This window comes from Pagrus major, chromosome 6 (genome assembly GCF_040436345.1).
Source record: "Pagrus major chromosome 6, Pma_NU_1.0".
In the NCBI taxonomy this organism is placed as follows: domain Eukaryota; kingdom Metazoa; phylum Chordata; class Actinopteri; order Spariformes; family Sparidae; genus Pagrus; species Pagrus major.
Window position 1 is genome coordinate 6,625,075 of NC_133220.1, and position 18,574 is coordinate 6,643,648.

Below are 18,574 nucleotides of genomic sequence, written 5' to 3' on the forward strand. Positions count from 1 at the left end.
GCATGAGCTTTGGATATAACTGTAGTAGGTCGACCACGGCCGCGCTGACTTGGACATGAACGTAGCGACTCGAACATGACTGTGTTGACTTAGACTTGACTTGATTGATTCGGACCTGACAGTAGTGTTGCGGACATGATTGTTCTGACTCAGACATCGACATGGTGATTTAGAGTCGACTGTAGTGACTCGGACGTGTCCTCTGTGTCACTACGGTTCTGTCCGAAGTGACTCGTAATCATAGTGACTTACATATGATCAAGGCAGCTTGAAAACGTCCTTCATGACTCAGATTTTAAAAATGTAACACTAAAACGTTGAAGACTTGGGGCTCGACTTGGACTTGGGGTTTGGTGACTTGACTTCAACACTCTCGCTAGCTATTTGTTCATGCTTTTGGCCTCTAAATGTTGCCCATGTGTCATCGCCTCAAGATTTAGCCAGGAGCATACAGCAGCCATTTCAACACGATTGAAAAAAAAAAGCATATTAGGCTAACAGGACGCTAAGTTTAGCAATCACATGACTGGTTGTACAGTAAACATCCGCAGCAGTTACAACCATTCCAAAATAGAGATATTTCAGTCACTGTAATACATTTAACATGATGCAGCATTTCAATGATGATAGTCACTATTTCCAAGAGGAATCGATAAAGTGCCACAACCTTACTTTCAAAGTTGCTACAGGCTAAACTTCCTGTTCAGTGATACAGAGGAGGAGCTAAGAGGAGTCACTGTTGTCTCTGGACTCAGACATCGGGGTGAAACTACCGACCATCTCTGAAGCTGATGAGTAGTAGACAAGACTGCAGAAGTACCTTTGGACCTCCTATCGAGCAGAACGTAAAGAACTAAGGAACATCACATCACTCTCGATTCTTTCTCCAAATTTATAAAACCGCGGTTACTGGACAATCAAATGTGCTGTCACAATCTGGAGTAGTGGTTTTGTCATTGCTTTGGTGTTTGTCTGTGCTTTTTTTGTATTCTGTATTGATGTGCTCTTGTATGTCTTCTTTTTAATGTTAGTTATATGCCATCAATCTGCTGAGGACTGCAGATACCTGGTTTTAACCTGGGGAATTGTTTGCTATTATTGTAGTTTCATGTGGCCATTTTGTTAAATAATCTGGTTTAGAGGCAAAATATAATATATCACATCCAGAGAGAAATTGAATTCAGGGCAATGATGCATTTGATTTGGTCACCTGTCGATGGCGTCGTAGCCCTTTGCACCCTCTTGTTGCTCAAATTGTACCTACAGTGGTGGTTGTTCCACAATGAAGGAAGCAACTCCCATAATCGCACGCCAATTCACAACATCAACAAACTAATAGTGCGTTTATGTGGTGTCGGAATAATCAGAAGAACATATTTCCGACTGGGGACTCCGCCTCAAGTAAGAGCAACTACTCAGAAATCTGAGAAAATTTTGGTACACAAGTTGTCGAGTTGACGTCACATGATGCTAAAACATTGCGGTCGAAAGTAAACACTGGGTTGATGGTAACGTGCAATTATGTGAAATATATTTCATGGCTTACATGATCCGCTTCCTTTGTTCTTCCTTGTCACTCAAATACTGGAAACAGCATCAATGTGTTGTTTAAATGCTCTGAGTGATAAAATGCAAACCACTGCTCCAACATACTGACGCAATATGAACACATCAAAGTCTGAAGACCGACTTCTGAACTTGTGAAGTGGGATCATCCGATGAGCACTTGAATGCATCATTAGCCTTTTGTTATTTGTTTTGTCTGAGAGACCCCAAGTGGCAGAAATCTCATACTGTGTGTTTAATGTGAAGTAAAATGGCAGCCGTTACAAATGTTGCAGCCGTCAATGCTTCAAGCTTTAAAAAGCTCCTTTACATTCAAACATTAGGCGGGAAAAGGCTTTTTGATATGATTTTTTTTGCTGGTTTCATGTTTTAATTGAGTAGAAAGCTAAAAGCATAAGGCACACTAAACAGAGGAGGTTTTATGTAATGGTGACATGTTAAATCAAGTAAAGTTGCAGCTCTATGAAGTCCACTTTTTAACTATGTAAAAGGCGGACATCTTAAGAGTTTGGCAACTTTATTGTCTTTCCATTGACTTAAATGTGAAGCATTTTGAACCTTAGCATATACCCCAGTGTCTAATGTCCATGATGATGTCAGTGACTCCTCCTAGCCTCAATCCTAGCTTAACTCTGACTGGACAATACATCTATTACTCAGCCTTTTTCTTTTCCTCTTCCTCCTTTCTTCGCCTCTCCTCTCTCCTCAAAAGACTTTTTTTCTTCGTCCTCATTTCCTCTACTGTCATTTCTTCTTCTTCTTCTTCTTCTTCTTCTTCTTCTTCTTCTTCTTCTTCTTCTTCTCTCTTCACTTCATCATCTGTCTATCAATGACGCCATTCCTTCATAACCTGTCTCTTTCTCCTCTTGGTCCATCAGAGATGTGTGTCCTGCTCCTCTTCTTCCTCCTCAGTCGCTGCTTGATTGACAAACACCTAAAGGAAAAAAAAAAGGATGAGAGGCTTCATGCTGGCAGAGTAAAGTTAGTACATTTACCTCTGAACATATAAAGCTTTTTCAAACCACCGCCATGGCTGCTCGGACTATCCAATCACCTGCCAGCGATTGCTGTCCTCCCCGCCTCCGTCTCCTCCTCCTCCCCCTGCAAGCCCATTGGTACTCGGCTTCTTCTCCTGCATCTCCGGCTGGCTGTCATTGGCCACGTCCAGCATGGGGTTGTCGTGGCAACCGTTCTCCACAAAGTGAAGTTCCTCAGCACGAAACTACGAGGTAAAAAAAGTGCTGATGTGTTTACAGGTGCGCCTGATTTATGCACCAATACGTGAGTGTGTGTGTGTGTGTGTTTTACTTACCGTAGTCTTAGTTGCAGGCAGGCGTCTCTGCCAGCAGATGTAAATGAATCCAGATGTGATGATGACCATGCAGATGGAGCCGATGATCACCAGAACCACAAACAGTTTGCCGTAGTCGCTGCGTGTCTGACTGGGTCGAGACTGGCAGCTACTGGCTGCGCTGTAGCTCTCGATGCCGGCCTGATGAAGCAAATAAACACAAATCGCAGAGTAGTTTAAAGAAAGAATAATATCATTAAATCATTAAAGAAGTTATTGGACATTGTACCTCAGTCAAACTTTTCCTGATCTCTCCCAGCATGCCCAGCAAATCCTTGGTACCGATCACGCCTAAGACACAACAACACACGTGGAACAACGTTAACACAAATTCAAAAAGAAGCTCTCTCGTCTCGAGTTAGCCTGTCTGAATGTACTGAAGCAAACATCTTATTTAAAAGATCATGTCTTGCTATTTGAATGTGATGTTTCAGATTGCTGAAGGTTTTCTTGATCTCACACTCTGGTGGCTGCTGCATGTGACGTCAAATGATCTATTTTAGGTCAATTGATCTTAAGTAATAGCCTGAGGAAACTGCTGCTTTTATGACAACTATCACATGTTTTAGGGTGCAGTCTGCAGTCAAGGTTAAGATGAGCATACAGGTTGTGAATTTAGAGGAAAGGTTTAAGCATGCCTGTTATTTCCTATGTGAAAAATATTACCCCCTCACTTTTTAAATCCTTTTTGTCCCCTGTTGACTATTATTTCAGGTTGATTTTCTTACTGAAGTCTGTCTCAACATTGTTTTCTTACTGTGCTGCCACCACAGACCAGATGAGAGAGGATCTAATTCAAACATTACAAGATTAACCATCGAAATTTACATTAAATTTTGAGACCATCTGTCCTTGATTTTGAACGTCGAAGCAGGCTTCTCTTTTCGAGTTGGCAACCTCAGAAGTACTCAGAGGGTTTCACCGAAATATACTTAAAGGAACAAAAGTAAAAGTACTCATTGTGCAGAATAGCTTACTTGAGAATAATGTACATTGTTGTATTATCATTTTTGATGTATTAATGTTGAAGCTGGTAATGGTGGTTTAACTAAAAAGAGTAGCTGGTGAATGTCCCCTCAGGGATCAATAAAGTTTTATCTTCATCTGTAACATTACATCATCATTTATTTGTTGATAATATCTTGTATTATTAAACTAGGCATCTGCAAAGTAACTAGTAATTAAAGTTAGCTAAATGTTTGCACCTGAATTGTAGTGGAGTGGATGTATAAAGTAGCAGAAAACTGAAATACAAGCAACTCAAAATTGTACTTAAGTACATTACTTGAGTGAATGTACTTAGTTACTTTCCGAAGTTGACTTCAGGCTCAAAGAATTCTGATTAAAATGTCCTCATGTGTACTAAAAACTACAGAAAATGTAAATGAAGTAAAGTACAAATAATTTGTGTGTGTGTGTGTGTGTGTGTGTGTGTACCATGCTCAGATGCCACGTTCATCAGCAGTTGGTGCTGTTGGTGTGTCGGCTTGCTGAGGTAAAGTACCCATGATCCCTCGGGGCTGTTCATTCTTCGAGCAAACACTCGCTCCATGATCTTCAACAGCAGGATGCCCTGGTCCATACGAAACTCCTCCTGTCACACACACACACACACACATTTTTCTGCAAGTTATTACTTGATTACGCTGCAGATCTAAACACAGTTTTTCCTCTACAGACACGTCTGATACCGGAGCCAGAGCGCACTTTTTACTCATGAATACAAAAATGAATTCACAGATAAAAAGCTGTCAGAATGTTTTCTTGTTGTAATGAAACAGACTGAGGTCATTGTGGTGGTGGTGAGTGTTGGTGTTGCTACAATGGCGGCAGACGCTGTGATCAAGGTCTGTCCGCCGTCACCACCACACACACACAAAAACAGACGGCCTCAAGCAGTAATGTCTGTCTGTAAAACTCAACACAACACCTTCATCTTTTTATTCTGGCTCCGACAGCGTGGGAGAAACGTCTGGCTGCTCCTGCTGTCATCAAAGACAAAATAACACCTGCATTCAGAACCAGGATGACGTATGTAGATATTGAGATTAAATGAAGACAGGAGACAATCACACTTGACCGTGGTTGGCTTAAGAAAGAGGTGTAAAAATCACATAGTGTTGTCTTACCTTAAAAAGTATTGATATTTGGGTATCATGTTTGATACCACAGGGGAAATTGACACAACATTGAGGACACAAATGAGATACAACTTTTCTTTATTTGGCTAGTAACAGCAGAAAGACCACTTTTTTATAAACATTTGGTTTTTGATCTTTAGTCTGTGTCATCTCCAGTGTTGGGGGTAAGTTAAGTAAGCTGTTACTGGAAAGAAATGGCTGCCATCCAGTGTGCCTGTGGAGAGGCTTTTTAGCCTTGGAAGTCTTGTCTGACTGTCAGACACACATTTTGAAAAAACTTCTTCTTCTGTGTTATAATCACTACTTTGAAGTAAAGTAAACTGGAGAGAACAGAATGTTGTCTGTGTGAGTCTGTGTGCTTGAAAAGCCTAAATGCACTTATATAGTTTGTCTGTAGGAATGTGTTTTGAAAAAAATAATATAAATATAAATAAAACCCATGCACTTCCATCGTATTTGTGCTTTTAAGGTTTCTATGTCAGCACTCACAGTTTACGAGTTCATTAGCTGCATTTTTAAACATAATACGCTCGGCTATAAGAGCCCTGTGTTGTATTGATTTTCATTGAAACAGCTGTGCCTCATATGGTACGCCTCTGCCCAGTTCGCTGTCAGATTGTTAGCCAAATAAAGAGATGTAAATGTTATATTGCATCTGTCATTCCTATAATTAGGCTGCAGAGTTACTGATTGTGAGCTGTAAAGAAGGCTACAAAATGACCGTAGAGTCATTACATTCAAAGGTACATGTACAGTTGGCTGCATGCCGTCTGGACAATATAACACATGCAACGAGTCGCAAAGGGTTTACCGTAATTTTTGGTAACTCTAAAGTACTCTAACGCATTACTTTTCTCAGTAGATAACATAGTAACGTAACAAATTACTTTTGAAAACGTTATCCAACACTGGTCATCTCGCTGTGGGAGTGAAGAGAGGGTGAGAAAGTGCAGCTGGCACCGGTGTAACACTAACTCTGAGACACACTCTTTTTTTTTTTAAAGAAAATCAAAATGCCTTTATTGTCACGATGTGGTCATGCTAGATTTTAAAACAAACTCTGAGGCATTTTTGGCGTCAAGCCTACGTCAGGAAGTCAAAACCAAAATGTGTCAGAGTTCGGTTTAAGGTCTTACATGACCGTGCTGTGACAAGAAAGGCATTTTAATTGTTTAAAAAAGAGAGTGCCTTGGAGCTTTCTCCCATCACAAGAGCACCTCTGATAAATTCAACCGGACTCCAGGAAGTGCTCCTACCCAGACATTTTTAGATTTTTATGGAGGAAGTGTGCTTGAAATAGACTGGGTCCTACAAAGCCTTGTCAAACCACATCCAAAGGCAGAAGTGTGATAATCCTTGTACTTACACAATTCAAGTTTTGCGTCATGTTGAGGATGACGTAGCCTCGTCCAGTCAGCTCGCTCCAGTCGACACACACCACCTGAAAGATTCAGAGCAGTAATGTGAATATTTAAATCCTCAGATTTAGACTCATCCTGTGTGAGTGCATTTATGTTTGTCTGTAAATGTACCTGGTGCTGGCCCATATCATCAAAATCATGGCCTGGTACAAAGACCTCAGTGACTCCACCTGCCCTGACCTCTGACCTCTGGGCCGGCAGGGGCGTGGTCCAATCCCAGGAGGAGTCAGTGAAGCCAATGGTGGTGGAGGGTTCTGTGGTGAGCGGGCTGATGGGTCTGATTCTTGTTTCCTCTTTCTCCATCTTTCCCCACCTGTCCTCCTCCACCTCTTCACTTCTGTCGTTCAGTCCAGCTCCTGAAACAAAAACAAAACAAATCAGTTTATAATTAATTTATTAATTCTTTAATGTTCTGCTCAACTACCAGCCTCCAAACTCTTTAAAAACAGAGACAGACTCTCATCACAGTCACATTTAAAGAGTATTCTCACCTTTGAACTCACGTTCTCCCTGTTCCTCCTCTTCCTCCACGCTGGGCTGCAGAGGCTCTCTGCTGGGAGCCATGCCGACCTCTGGTACAGTGGGATTCTGGGAAAACACGCCTTTGTGTGCCAGGCCAGTTTCTTCCTCTTCCTCCTCCCTCTCTGTCTCTTCATCCTCTGTCTCATCTGCAGCGACATACCAGATGTTTAACAAAAGCATCTGTTAGAAATAGTGTCACTGCTTTTTGTGATTGTGTTTTTATGTAGCCTATTACTCCCTCAGAGATGAGCAGACACATAACCTGAAACCCCTCCCCACAGATCATCACATGGACCTTTTAAACTTCATTTTTGCAGAGGAAGCAACATCCTGCTTTTTCCAGGAACACATAAAAAGGCTACGTGTAATGAATTCATGATTTGTGTGTGATCAGAAAAAAACGGTGGAGCCAGGCTACCTATTCCCCACCGACATGTGCAGGGGAATAACAGCCGGCACTTGTTTTTTTCCACTTCAAGCACTGTCTAAAACAGTAATGAATATTAACTTTTGCTTTGGGTTTAATTGTGTTGTGTTTCTGACAGATGTAAACATAGTACAAAAAGTAAGGAAATTTGTGTTTGGTAGATTATTTCTTTGTTGTAACAATGCTTCTTGGCAATAAATCTCATACCGTTGGAAAGCCTGTTTATTTCCCTTTTAAATGGTGCCACATTTGTAAGGAACATGCATTTGTGGGATGAGCAGCAGAGCTGAGTATGTGGGTTGCGCCCATGAAAAATGTGCCAATTCTTCTCTGCCAAACAGCTTATTCTGCTATTGACTCTTGTTTGGTGTTGTGTGGTGGATTGGATGATCGAAGTCTGAAGAAACAAGACATCTTGGCAATTTAACAATTTATTAATTTAACAAACAGGAGCTTCAGTAGCGTGTGGAAGAACCATACACAGCCACAACAGCCTGGCACCTCCTCTTCATGCTGGTCACCAGCCCGATTTGGCAAATTTCCCACAAATTCATGTTCATGAACAAGATCAAACTAGCTCGTACCTTTCGTATAAGTTCCCAGCAGCCCGAAGTCTGTGCCTGTGTCAGTCTCAGGGGTGGCAGTTCCCACAGTGTCTCCTCCAGCAGCAGGAGGAGCAGCAGTGGATGTCGTCCTGGTTGTAGTGATGGAGGGGTGGAGGCCTCCATAGCCGCTGGAGTGACCATCTTCCTCCCCCTCTGCCTCCCACAGCTCTCGCTCCAAGGGGCCCACCTGTATGATAGACATTAAGACCATATATCAGATGAGAGAGGCTCTGAGTTTATTAAAAAAAAGTATACATTCATCTGACCTTCATATATCACCGTGCCCTCCTCAGAGCTTCGTGATCCTGACCTTCTGATTGGTGGAGTTTGTCTGGGCTGTATGCAGAAGTTTCTCTGCTGAGTCATTTGCCCAACAAGACACCGACTAATCACATAAAGCAGTTAAAGACTAATTAAACTTTCCAGCGGAGGGTTAGTAGGTGAGCCCCTGGATTACATCTCATCTACTGCCATCCAATTAAAGCCCAACTGCAGCTGAGGATTTCTCTTTTTTTTTTTTTTAACCAAATCATTAAAAACACTGTGAGACAGTCTCTCATCGAAGGCAGTGAACTTGTTTGTACGCCGAAAAATACAGGAAGTAATTATGCGAAAAGGAAAAGAAGAGACCTTGAAGCATATTTACTTTATACCTGAAAAAAACACTTTGAACAATGTACGGTTGTGTGCAGGATTCCTGCTCCGGTCTGTAGAGCTGATTGCATAAAAAGCTGTTTTTCCACAATAATGACAAAAGAAAATGTTCAAATCCTGCCGTCTTTCTCACCTTCATACATCTGGCTGTCTGCATTGGGTGTATTTGTTGGATTGACTTTTGTGGAAAGTTACAGAAATGGTTGAAAGCAGCCTGCTTCATTACAACATTGCACAGGTGTGTAGGAAGCGGTTTCAGAAGCTGTTGGATGATCCCACAAGCATCTTTTTTTAAGCAATCTCTGGTGTGATGGGTTAAAAATCGACTTCACTTTGCTACAGATGGACTAGAAATGAAATCAAAACAGCAGTACGGGCTGTCATACATGCTGGGATTTTTATATTCTGCCTTGTATTTGTCATTGAGAAAAAACAGTGGCTTATATCTGTCAAAATGCAGAACAATGACTGAGGCTTGGTCAGGTGTCATTTCTGTGATGCTGCGGTGAAATCTGCAAGCTGTGGAGTACTTCAATCTAACAAATAAAACATAATGACATTCATGGTAATATATCTGCGTCCAAATCAAGGCATCTTTTATCCGTCCTCACCTCCAGGACCGGGGCTGCACGATGCTCCTGTAGCCCAGAATCGTGCAGCTCGGCTGGGGAGGAGATACTGGGCTGCTGTGAGCTGGAGGGGTGGAAAGACGGACTGTAGCCTGTGTGACACAAAGACACATGTCAGAAACACGTGTGTGTGTGTCAGTGTGTTAACTTCTCATAAACAGACCTCCTGTCAGCCATTCTTCTCTCTACTGCTGTCATGAGGTTTTGACAGGAGGCTCACAGGAGATATACAGCTGAACGTTAACAAAATAATGAAGGTTTTAAAGGTTTTGGGTCTGTCACCATCCTACGAAAATAAAAACAATTGCCTCCATAAAGCCACACAAAACATTTTATTTTTAGCTGTTATCCAGCAGCAGATTTCATCTTCACAGGTATTTTTGGCAATCTCACAGATGTCTGTCTGTTCTGAGTCAATGTTTGCCTGGAGTGAAATTAACATTTAAACCCAACATTTCCAGACTGAGCTGGCCAAATCCAGCAGATGTAGTGTTTGACCTGCAAATAAGAGGAGCACAGTGGAGCAGCAACAGTCTGTAGAAATGTTGGATTTAATGTCGATTCTCTGGTTTTTGCCCCGGGCAAATATTGTATCACTGCAGGCAGCAGACAGCAGACATCTCAGAAAATGTCATTGAACATGCAACCTCCTGCTGGATAACAGCAGGTTTTCCCAAAAGTTTGCATATGTGACCAAATCCTGGAGTAACGTTCGGAGTGCTGAGTTCATCAAAATGGCTGCCTGAGGCTGTATCATGTTCTGCAGGGAGAATCGTTTCTACTCACCAATCAGAGCGTCCAGATCTGGGGTTGTGTGGTTGGCCTCTGAGACATCCAGCACATGAACATCTTCTCCTCCCCTCTCTTCTTCCTCTCCCCCTCTCCTCTCTTGGTCCTCTCCCATTTCTCTCTCCCACTCGTCCTCTCCCCCTCTTCTCTCTCGGTCTTCTCCTCCCTCCTCTCCCCTGTCTCTGTCCTCCATGTCCGTCCCGTAGAAGCCCGAGGCCTCCAGGGAGGCATCGCCGGCTCCAGGCCCACCGACGAGCTCCTTCTCTGGGTCAGTGGAGTCTGGTTGTTCCCTGTAGTTTTCTGGATCCTGGGGAAGCACCAGATGAACCATACGCTGAAAGTAGAAAGATATTTGGTGAGACGGTCTGACTGATAGACAATAACAAAATGATCTTATTACAACTTAGAGACTCATACACTCATACAGATGCAGGCATCGACCCACAGCAATGTTGGTGGCAAAAAGATGAATTTTCATCACCAGTGTGTTTAAAGTTTAACCCAGAAAATGGCATCACCTTGGACTCATCCTCACCTCCATCTCGTCTTCCACATTTACACTTTCATCCACAGCAGGCCGGGTCCTGGCCGGCGACGGTGGGTTTAACTGGGAGGAGTTAGCGGAGTCCATCTTGGCCTGGGAACGGGATGTTTCATGTATCTCTGGCCAGCCCATGTCATGAACCAAATTAGGCTGGGCTCGCACCAACTCTTGGACTGAGTGGCGTTTGGTCCTGACTAACTCCTGGATGAAGTGCGACTGGGCTGGGCCTTCATCCTGGAACAGACGGGCCACCGGAGGACTGAGCGGTATGACGCGCTGGGACGAAGCCAGTCTGAAGGCGTCGCAGCTCGACAGGAGAGCTACGGGAAAAAGAGACAAAACACTTTGAAGATGATTCTGCTGTGCGCCAATATTTTAGTCTGAAATTAGGTTTTAATGAGCTCTCTGAGGAAATCAGATTGTCAGCAGAGGTTTAAGGATTCAACAGGGTGCAGAAACATCAAAAACATCTAAAATAGGAAATATATAGAAGGAACGATAACAAATCAGCAACAAGCACTTTTATTTTGTCTTTAAATTTCTCTTAATCAGTCTAATTCATTCCTTCATCTGTTTATTGGTTCATGAACTCATTCAAGAGTTCATAGATTCATCATTGACTTCCGTAGTTGTTCATTCATTAGCTCATTCACTCACTCTTATCCATCTATACGTCCATCCGTCCATCACTAATCCCTGTCGACCGGCTGAGACGCGGAGCCCTCACTCCAGTCTCCCCCTCGCGTATCCCATAGTGCTCTCTGTCTGGGACCACAGATGGCCGTCTGACATCAGGGGCTGACCGAGCAGATTATGATATCAACATGTCGTCATGTCTCAAACACGTCTGCGGCATGTTAAGCTCTCCATCGCTACAAAGCCCCACGGTCTTAAGATGACACGTATCCACCAGCTCCTTCCTGCTGACTGAATGGTTTCATAAAGAAGTGTGTAAAGTAGCTGAGCTGACGGCCGCCGGAGGAGCTTTCTTCTTGACAGTTTGAACTTTTAAGTCAAAAATCTCCTAAAAAAGTTTCATGAGGATTAATCAATTCTAAGAGACTAGTACAGTCGTGCTAGCAGCTCGGCAGTGCTTTAAGCTAAATGCTTATGCCAGCAATGCTAAAAATGACAATGCTTAATGATGCGTACTGTTTGAACTTGAACGCCCCCCTGAAGTCGGATATTTGACTCCAACCTCAAAAACCAAGATGGCTGCTGCACATCAACAGCTGTAGAATACACTGTTTATTAATTGTGTCCTATTTGTGTCTCAGTAAATCAGGAAAAGTTAAAGATTTCATCCTGAAAGAATCATAAATGTCTCACGTGAAACCATCCCACAGTTGTTTCAGTACAACACAATAAAGTAAAGCTTCAGAAATGAATGAAACACTGCAATGACACGGCACTTAAACCATTTTCAAGACACACTGAGGATTAAAATCTTCAAACGGTGATTCAGTGATTTCATTCATCCTGAGGGTGTTAAATAAAATTTCATGTCAATCCGCTGATTGATTCGAGTCTCTGCCCTGCAACTCAGTGACGCAGCGATATCTGATACTCTCATATGAAGCTGCTACTAAAACATAAGGTAGAAAACTTCCTCTTTCACATGACGTTGTAGGAAGTTAAAAGCCTGTACATGTAAAATGTTTTTAAAAAAGCTAAATCATGTTTGTGGTCAACACTCTAAAGGATGGATTGCCATAAAATAAGTAAAAAAAAAATCAACTTCACTTCATGAATTAGAGCAAATATAAAGGGTCAGCTATATTTTTGGAGACTCTTCAGGCCACAAAAGGATGTATTGTTACGCTGCTATGTTATTAAGTTGTTATGTTGCTGCAGTGACATGTTGATGTGTCTCATAAATTGACTAAACCCCGAGGCTAAAGGAAACAGGTGTACAGCTGTACTGTGTAAAGAGATATGCACTCTGCGATAGCGGTGATGTGGCGTCGTGTTGGTAGTCGTGAGCATAAAGACCATTTATTCCTACTAAAAGGTGCAAATATTTCACAAATGTCTTATTTTATTTTTTTAAAAAAGCTTCAGTAGCTTCCTAGAGCAGCTGGGCCATGTAGCTTTCAGTAAAAATGTGACTCAAACAGAAGTAAATTGAATTAATATACAATGCAATGATATGTTTGTAGCCACGTCAGCTCTGGGCTTTATGGAAGGAAATGTCTCACCAACTATCTGATGGATGGCAACGACATTTTGAACAGACTTTCATGGTCATAAATGGAAGAATCCTACTGACTTCAGTGATCCTCTGACATTTCCTGTACGGGCCAGCGGGCCACAGTTGGCCCAACATAACCCGGACATTGTCAGGTAAAAACACGCCTGCTAATTGTTTTTCAAAATCTGAGCACGGCGGACTGAGTGACACATTGCGCAGGAGGTCAATAAATTAAGGGAACATTTAACATCTTAACAATAAAAGAAGATAAAGATAATTATTGTTTTTGCTGTTTCTGTAAAGGAGGGGGGGAATCCCGTCGTATAAGCCTGATGGCTTCTTGCCTTCTCCTGATAAATCTGTTATTTTTTTTAAATTAATGCTTCGTTTTATTCCAAAATACCTGCAAAACTAATGAAATACCCATCAGCCTCAGCTGTACTTGGTGTTTACTGCAGGGCTACAGCACACAGATAATAACTAGTCGGATCAACTCACTGTTAGTTTGAGTATTTTCATCAGATTCGTGGACAATAACAACAAACACAGAACATCAACTGCCTGATCCTTGAATGTACAACACAAACATGTCAAGTCAAACACTAATATCTCCTGAGATGATCAGGGCAGACTTGTAGTTCACCTTTAGAAAGTGCTTAGTATAAAAACCAGTGGCCTGTAAAAATGTCCTGCCTGCTCCACTGCTCTCTGTGGATGACTGGTCCACAGAACAGAACAGGTCCACGGAGGGTGAGAAGAGGAGGAGGGATGAAGAGGAGGACAGGAGAAGAGACGGATCAGAGATCCATCACCCAGAGGAGAAGTGCTGTGGTTGTTTTAATTCCTCTCTCTCCTTCCCAAAGTCAGCACAGTCCTCATATAACTAGTGCACGTTATTAAAGTGACAACACCAGGATGGTGAAAAGAGTTCAGCTGAGACCAGAATCAGAAAGTTATGCTAGAATATACCGTAAACATCTGGCTCCTACTCACTCATTGATCCAGTCGATCTTTGGATATCGGTTGAAGAACGGAGAAGTCAATGTTGAGACTTGTCGTGTCCATTAAAGTCAGAAGAGGGTGTAAAAAAATTTGCTTTGTTTGTGCTGATGTAGCTTTCACCTCACTCTCACTGTACAAAGCTTCCTGATGCCGCACTATTGTGCCAAATGCCCGAGAGATATATTTCAGAAGTACAGAACAGCACAACTAATGCAGTGGTGGTGAAAAACCACTGCACAGATCAATACTTCTGTATTGACAAGGGGGCAAAATGTGTCTGTAATATGAAAGGAGTCACTCCGAAAGATTCATCACCTGACTGTAATGCAGCTCTACGGGACCGTTTTAGTATCTTTCAGCTAATTATTTTGGATGTTGTGGTTCCCTCTCACTGTTGTCATCAGCGTGGCTGCAGGCAGCAGCTGTTTTTTAGAGGAAAAGCTCTAAAACGCTCTCTGAACACCACCTGAGCAGCAGACAAAGACAGTTAGACACCAGCTGGTGAACATACTGGAGCATTTATCAGCTAATGAGATTTTTTTTTCTCTTTCTTTTCCATTTTTGTTCACTGTTTAATGTTTAATTCAAGCCAGCTGGCCAGTAACCACAGTATTTCAGGGGAAACAAACTGTTTGAGGTGCCGAATACCCAAAGACCCACCAACAACAAACCATGTGAGCCAGCTTACTAATGAATCTAAGCTTTGTGCTGCTAAAAGCTAGAGACTGATTGATTGATGGGTGGATCATGATATTATTGATTACGTCTAAATCATGCGACCGTGATGTCGTCTGTTTATAGCCCAACATTAGCTTTTAGCCACTAGCATTTATGCTAGAAAATCGCAAAAAGTGGTGTTCATCTGTGAAGGTTATTTTGTCGAAGGAACCAGGGTGAACAAAAACATGTCGCCCCTACACCACTCTATGAAATGAACTAATAAATTATGATTATATTAATGTGGATGGTTCTGGGACAGTGCTGAAAAAACATAATCTGAGCCCTGAATTATAATCCAATAATATAGGATAATACATGTTAATCTAAAACGGGCCATTCTGCATAATGAGTGCTTTTACTTTTGTGACTTTTAAATATATTTTACACTGCAGTTTTGCTTCTTCTTCTTATATTTTGAGTTCTTCTTCCATCACTGACTCTCGATGAGATGATGACACACATAAAAGCTCATCTCTCTTTAGACTGCACACCTCAGTTCCACATCTACACAGCGACCTTGGAAATTTTTGTCTACAAAGGCAACTTTACAGCGTAATTACTTCAAAAGAAAAAATCTTCCGGAGTCCATCCAGCTGGAGGGACTGAACAGCTGAGTTAGCCTTATCAGCTTAACACAGATAAGCTCCATGCTGAGCTCAACGAGGCGGCAGATGAACAGGTGCTGGAGGGGAGATACCCTCCAAAGTTCACCAAACCACACTGAACCTGAGATTACAGGTGCAGACAGACAGAAAAATCTGTTCTTGACTTAAAAAAAAATGATCGTGGAAAGCAGACAAGAAGAGGGGAAGGGAAAAACTGTTCGCCAATGCCCAGTAAACTGCACGCGGCCTGGTTGGTGTTAACTCGGCTCGACTGTGATGATTTACATCAACGATTCCTTTGAGACATGAGAGGAAAAACATTATCGACTGAGCTTCTCTGGACAGAACACTCACTCACTTCTGTGTTAAAAAAAACCAGATTGAATTTCAGAGTTAAGTGTCAATAAATCACTTTATTTGGATGCTAAAATGTCCAGAATTTAATTTATACAAACGACTACAATGTCTCAGTTAAAGGGGATGAGGGTGTGAGTTTGTCTTTCTTTTATTTTTCTGTGTTTAAGTCTCTATTTCTTTCCCTGTGAAACATTAAAATCATTTTGATGACTCATCCCACCAAATGCATTGCAGAAATTAATCGAATGTGATTTGGGGTGGCTTGACTTCGTTAGCTTGCGGGTCAAAGTAGCTAGCAGAGCAATAAGCATGATTTAAAGGCTAATATAGGGAAAAAAGAAACCAAGGGAATAAAACATTAAAGCATTTTTTTCTGTATCTTAATCAAGTTAAGCGTCAATTAATCACTTTATTTTGATGGTTAAATGTCCAGAATTGTATTTATCTTAACAACTACAATGTCTTAAAGAGGATGAGGGTGCGAGTTTGTCTTTCTTTTACCCACAACACCACCGAGGCGAACGGATATTTTAGCCTACAAAAATGTAGCCTACTTTGAGCTGATAGTTTGTTATCGTTTCAGTTTGTGTTTCTGCATTATTCGTCAGTTGTTTTACAGCGAAACTAATGGTGACAGCATTCGTTCTCTGCTGTATTATGAGCATATACGCCTGTTTTTGTGGGTCTGGGTCTGTGGCTGTGGCCCTGACTTATTAAAAATAGCCTCAGAGTGGCTATAAATTTCCCCAAACACTGCAGAAAGCCTTCAGTGTCAGTCCACACAGTCAATAAAATCTGATGGTACAGCCACAGTGTTGTCCCTGTTGTTTCACGGCAGCTGCAGCTCAGAAGGTGGAGCATGTTGCCCAGTAATTGGACGGTGGCTGGTTTGAATCCTAGGCTGCATGCTGAAGTATCCTTGAGCAAGATACTGATCAGTAGTCCATTTAATTTTGTGTACAGTATGTTGAGGAGGAGGGGTGTTGCCCCTAAAGCCCCCTCCCTCCGTGCTTTAACACCCCTCGGAGCAGCTTATGTTCGGCTGGGATCCTCCCCCCAAATCCCCTTCACCCCCCGACCGACAACTCACCATCCTCTTCCTCACCCTGTTAGCTCCTCTTTTTTCCCTAACAAAGCCTCCATTTGGTAGATTTCTCCTAAATGTTTTATGAAAAGATACATCCGAGAGCGAGAGCGCCGAGTTTAGACTGTAGAAGTGAAACAGCTTCACAGAACCGAACCTCCATAATTCACCAGGAGGAGCTTCAGAGAGAAAACAGCAACCATCAGAGACGACCACAGAAAAGACTGGAGCTTCATTAGAGGGCAGATTTTTATCCTGCTGCTGATCTATAATCATCATTAGTGCTGAGACGATGAATCCATTAGTCAATCGACGGAAAGTGAATCAGCAAGAGGAAACATGAAAACAGTCACGGACCTCAGATGTGATGATTTGATGCTTCTGTCACGTGATGGTGGCTTTTAGACTGATGGTCAGATAAAACGAGCCGTCTGAATACGTCACTCTGTGCTGTTTTTAATACTTTCTTGAGAAATTGAGAAAATAATCAGTAGATTAGACAATAATAAAATGAAAAAGAACCAACTGCAGCCCTAATTTTGGTAACTTGCAAGAGAAATCACTGATCCCAGCGTCTCAAACGTGATGTATTGATGCTTTTCTTCGTCAAATGTGACGGTAAACTGATTAGATTTGACTTCTGGACCGATGGATGGAATAAAACAAGCAATCTAAATACCTCCCTTTGTGCTATTTTTACAATTTTCTGGCAAGACTGCAGCCCTAATTTTGATAAATGATAAATAATTTAAGCAATTTATTTAAAAAAAACACTGTTTCTAGCTTCTCTAATGAGACATTTTCCTTCTTTACAGTCAAAACATCTACAAGTGGAGGGTTCTGGATGTCATCAAAACATAAAGTATTGTTTTGATTTATCAAATGATGATAAATGTATTATCATTATCAATTATCAGAGTGTTCGTCTTTTAAATACAACTGTTTTTAGGCAAAACAATCAAGTTAAATTGAAATGAAATGACGGGATTTAGTATTTCTGTGTGGAGAATTCATTAAAGCAGATGGATCATAATGTCTGGAGATCGAAAATCAAACTAATCATCGGCACAAAAAGCCTCAATAACATGTAAAATTAAATGTTTCTGTGTTTCTGGTGTCTGTTCGAACATTTCTCTGGCGGGTGAGCCTTGTTTTGATCCATCACATAATCAATAAAATGTATCATGACAAAGCAAAAAAACTGCTGCTAATGTTGATCACTCCACTCATTTCTGTGTGACGGTGACGATGAAGATCACTACTCTTCATGCATGTCTCGTGCTCAGCAGCAGGTCCTGTGTGTGTGTGTGTGTGTGTGTGTGTGTCAGACACTGCAGTGTGTGTCTGCTGATTTAAGTGCACTGCGCGCCTCCCACACACTGCCAGCCTCCTGACTCCACCGTGGATCCACTTTGCAGAATAATTTTAACCTGGTCGGTTCATTTACAGGAGCTGATTCATAAAATCCTCACTGACAGCAGCGTTAATCCTGCAGCATCAACCTTCTCCTGTGGAGTTAAAAACGTGTGTGTGTGTGTGGTGCTCAGGAGTGACTTTACAATGTGTGGTGTTTTTTCAAAGTCTCAGAAGATTCATCTGGTGTAGGGCTACATGTTAAAGGCTTGTGTTGTTGTTGTAAAAAAAAAATATGTGTATCCTGTAAAAACAAGCCCAGTGCAGCTGTTTGTGTCCAAGTCTGGCTGATATAAATAAATAGATGTGAATGTATATAAAAAAAGGACTCACCGATCAGTGTGATGTGCAGCGGGCCCGGCATGTCTGCTGCAGTGCTCAGCATCCCTCCTCCTCCTCCTCTGAATGGACACGGATCGCACGGATTCAGCTGCAGATGCGCGCTTGGATGTGAATGGAGGAGGAGGCCGTCAGGAAAACACCGCGCTCATGGCGGGGCTGAGCCGTCTCTGTGCGGGCTTCACTGACCGACTGCCTGCGGTGCCCCTGCAGA

At 42.1% G+C, this 18,574-nt stretch overlaps 1 protein-coding gene across 1 annotated transcript; it reads right to left on the reverse strand.

Moving 5' to 3' along the window:
* Nucleotides 1–2,440: 2,440 nt before the first annotated feature.
* Nucleotides 2,441–18,385, reverse strand: podxl2 (podocalyxin-like 2). The gene is made up of 13 exons (XM_073467617.1): nucleotides 18,355–18,385; nucleotides 10,641–10,969; nucleotides 10,103–10,439; nucleotides 9,299–9,408; nucleotides 8,013–8,220; nucleotides 6,971–7,147; nucleotides 6,591–6,835; nucleotides 6,425–6,499; nucleotides 4,355–4,511; nucleotides 3,147–3,208; nucleotides 2,879–3,058; nucleotides 2,621–2,788; nucleotides 2,441–2,500 (listed from the first exon to the last, which is right to left on the reverse strand). Exons 1-13 carry the CDS (start codon nucleotides 18,383–18,385, stop codon nucleotides 2,441–2,443), a joined length of 2,139 nt encoding a protein of 712 aa, XP_073323718.1.
* Between the last annotated feature and the right edge of the window lie 189 nt (nucleotides 18,386–18,574).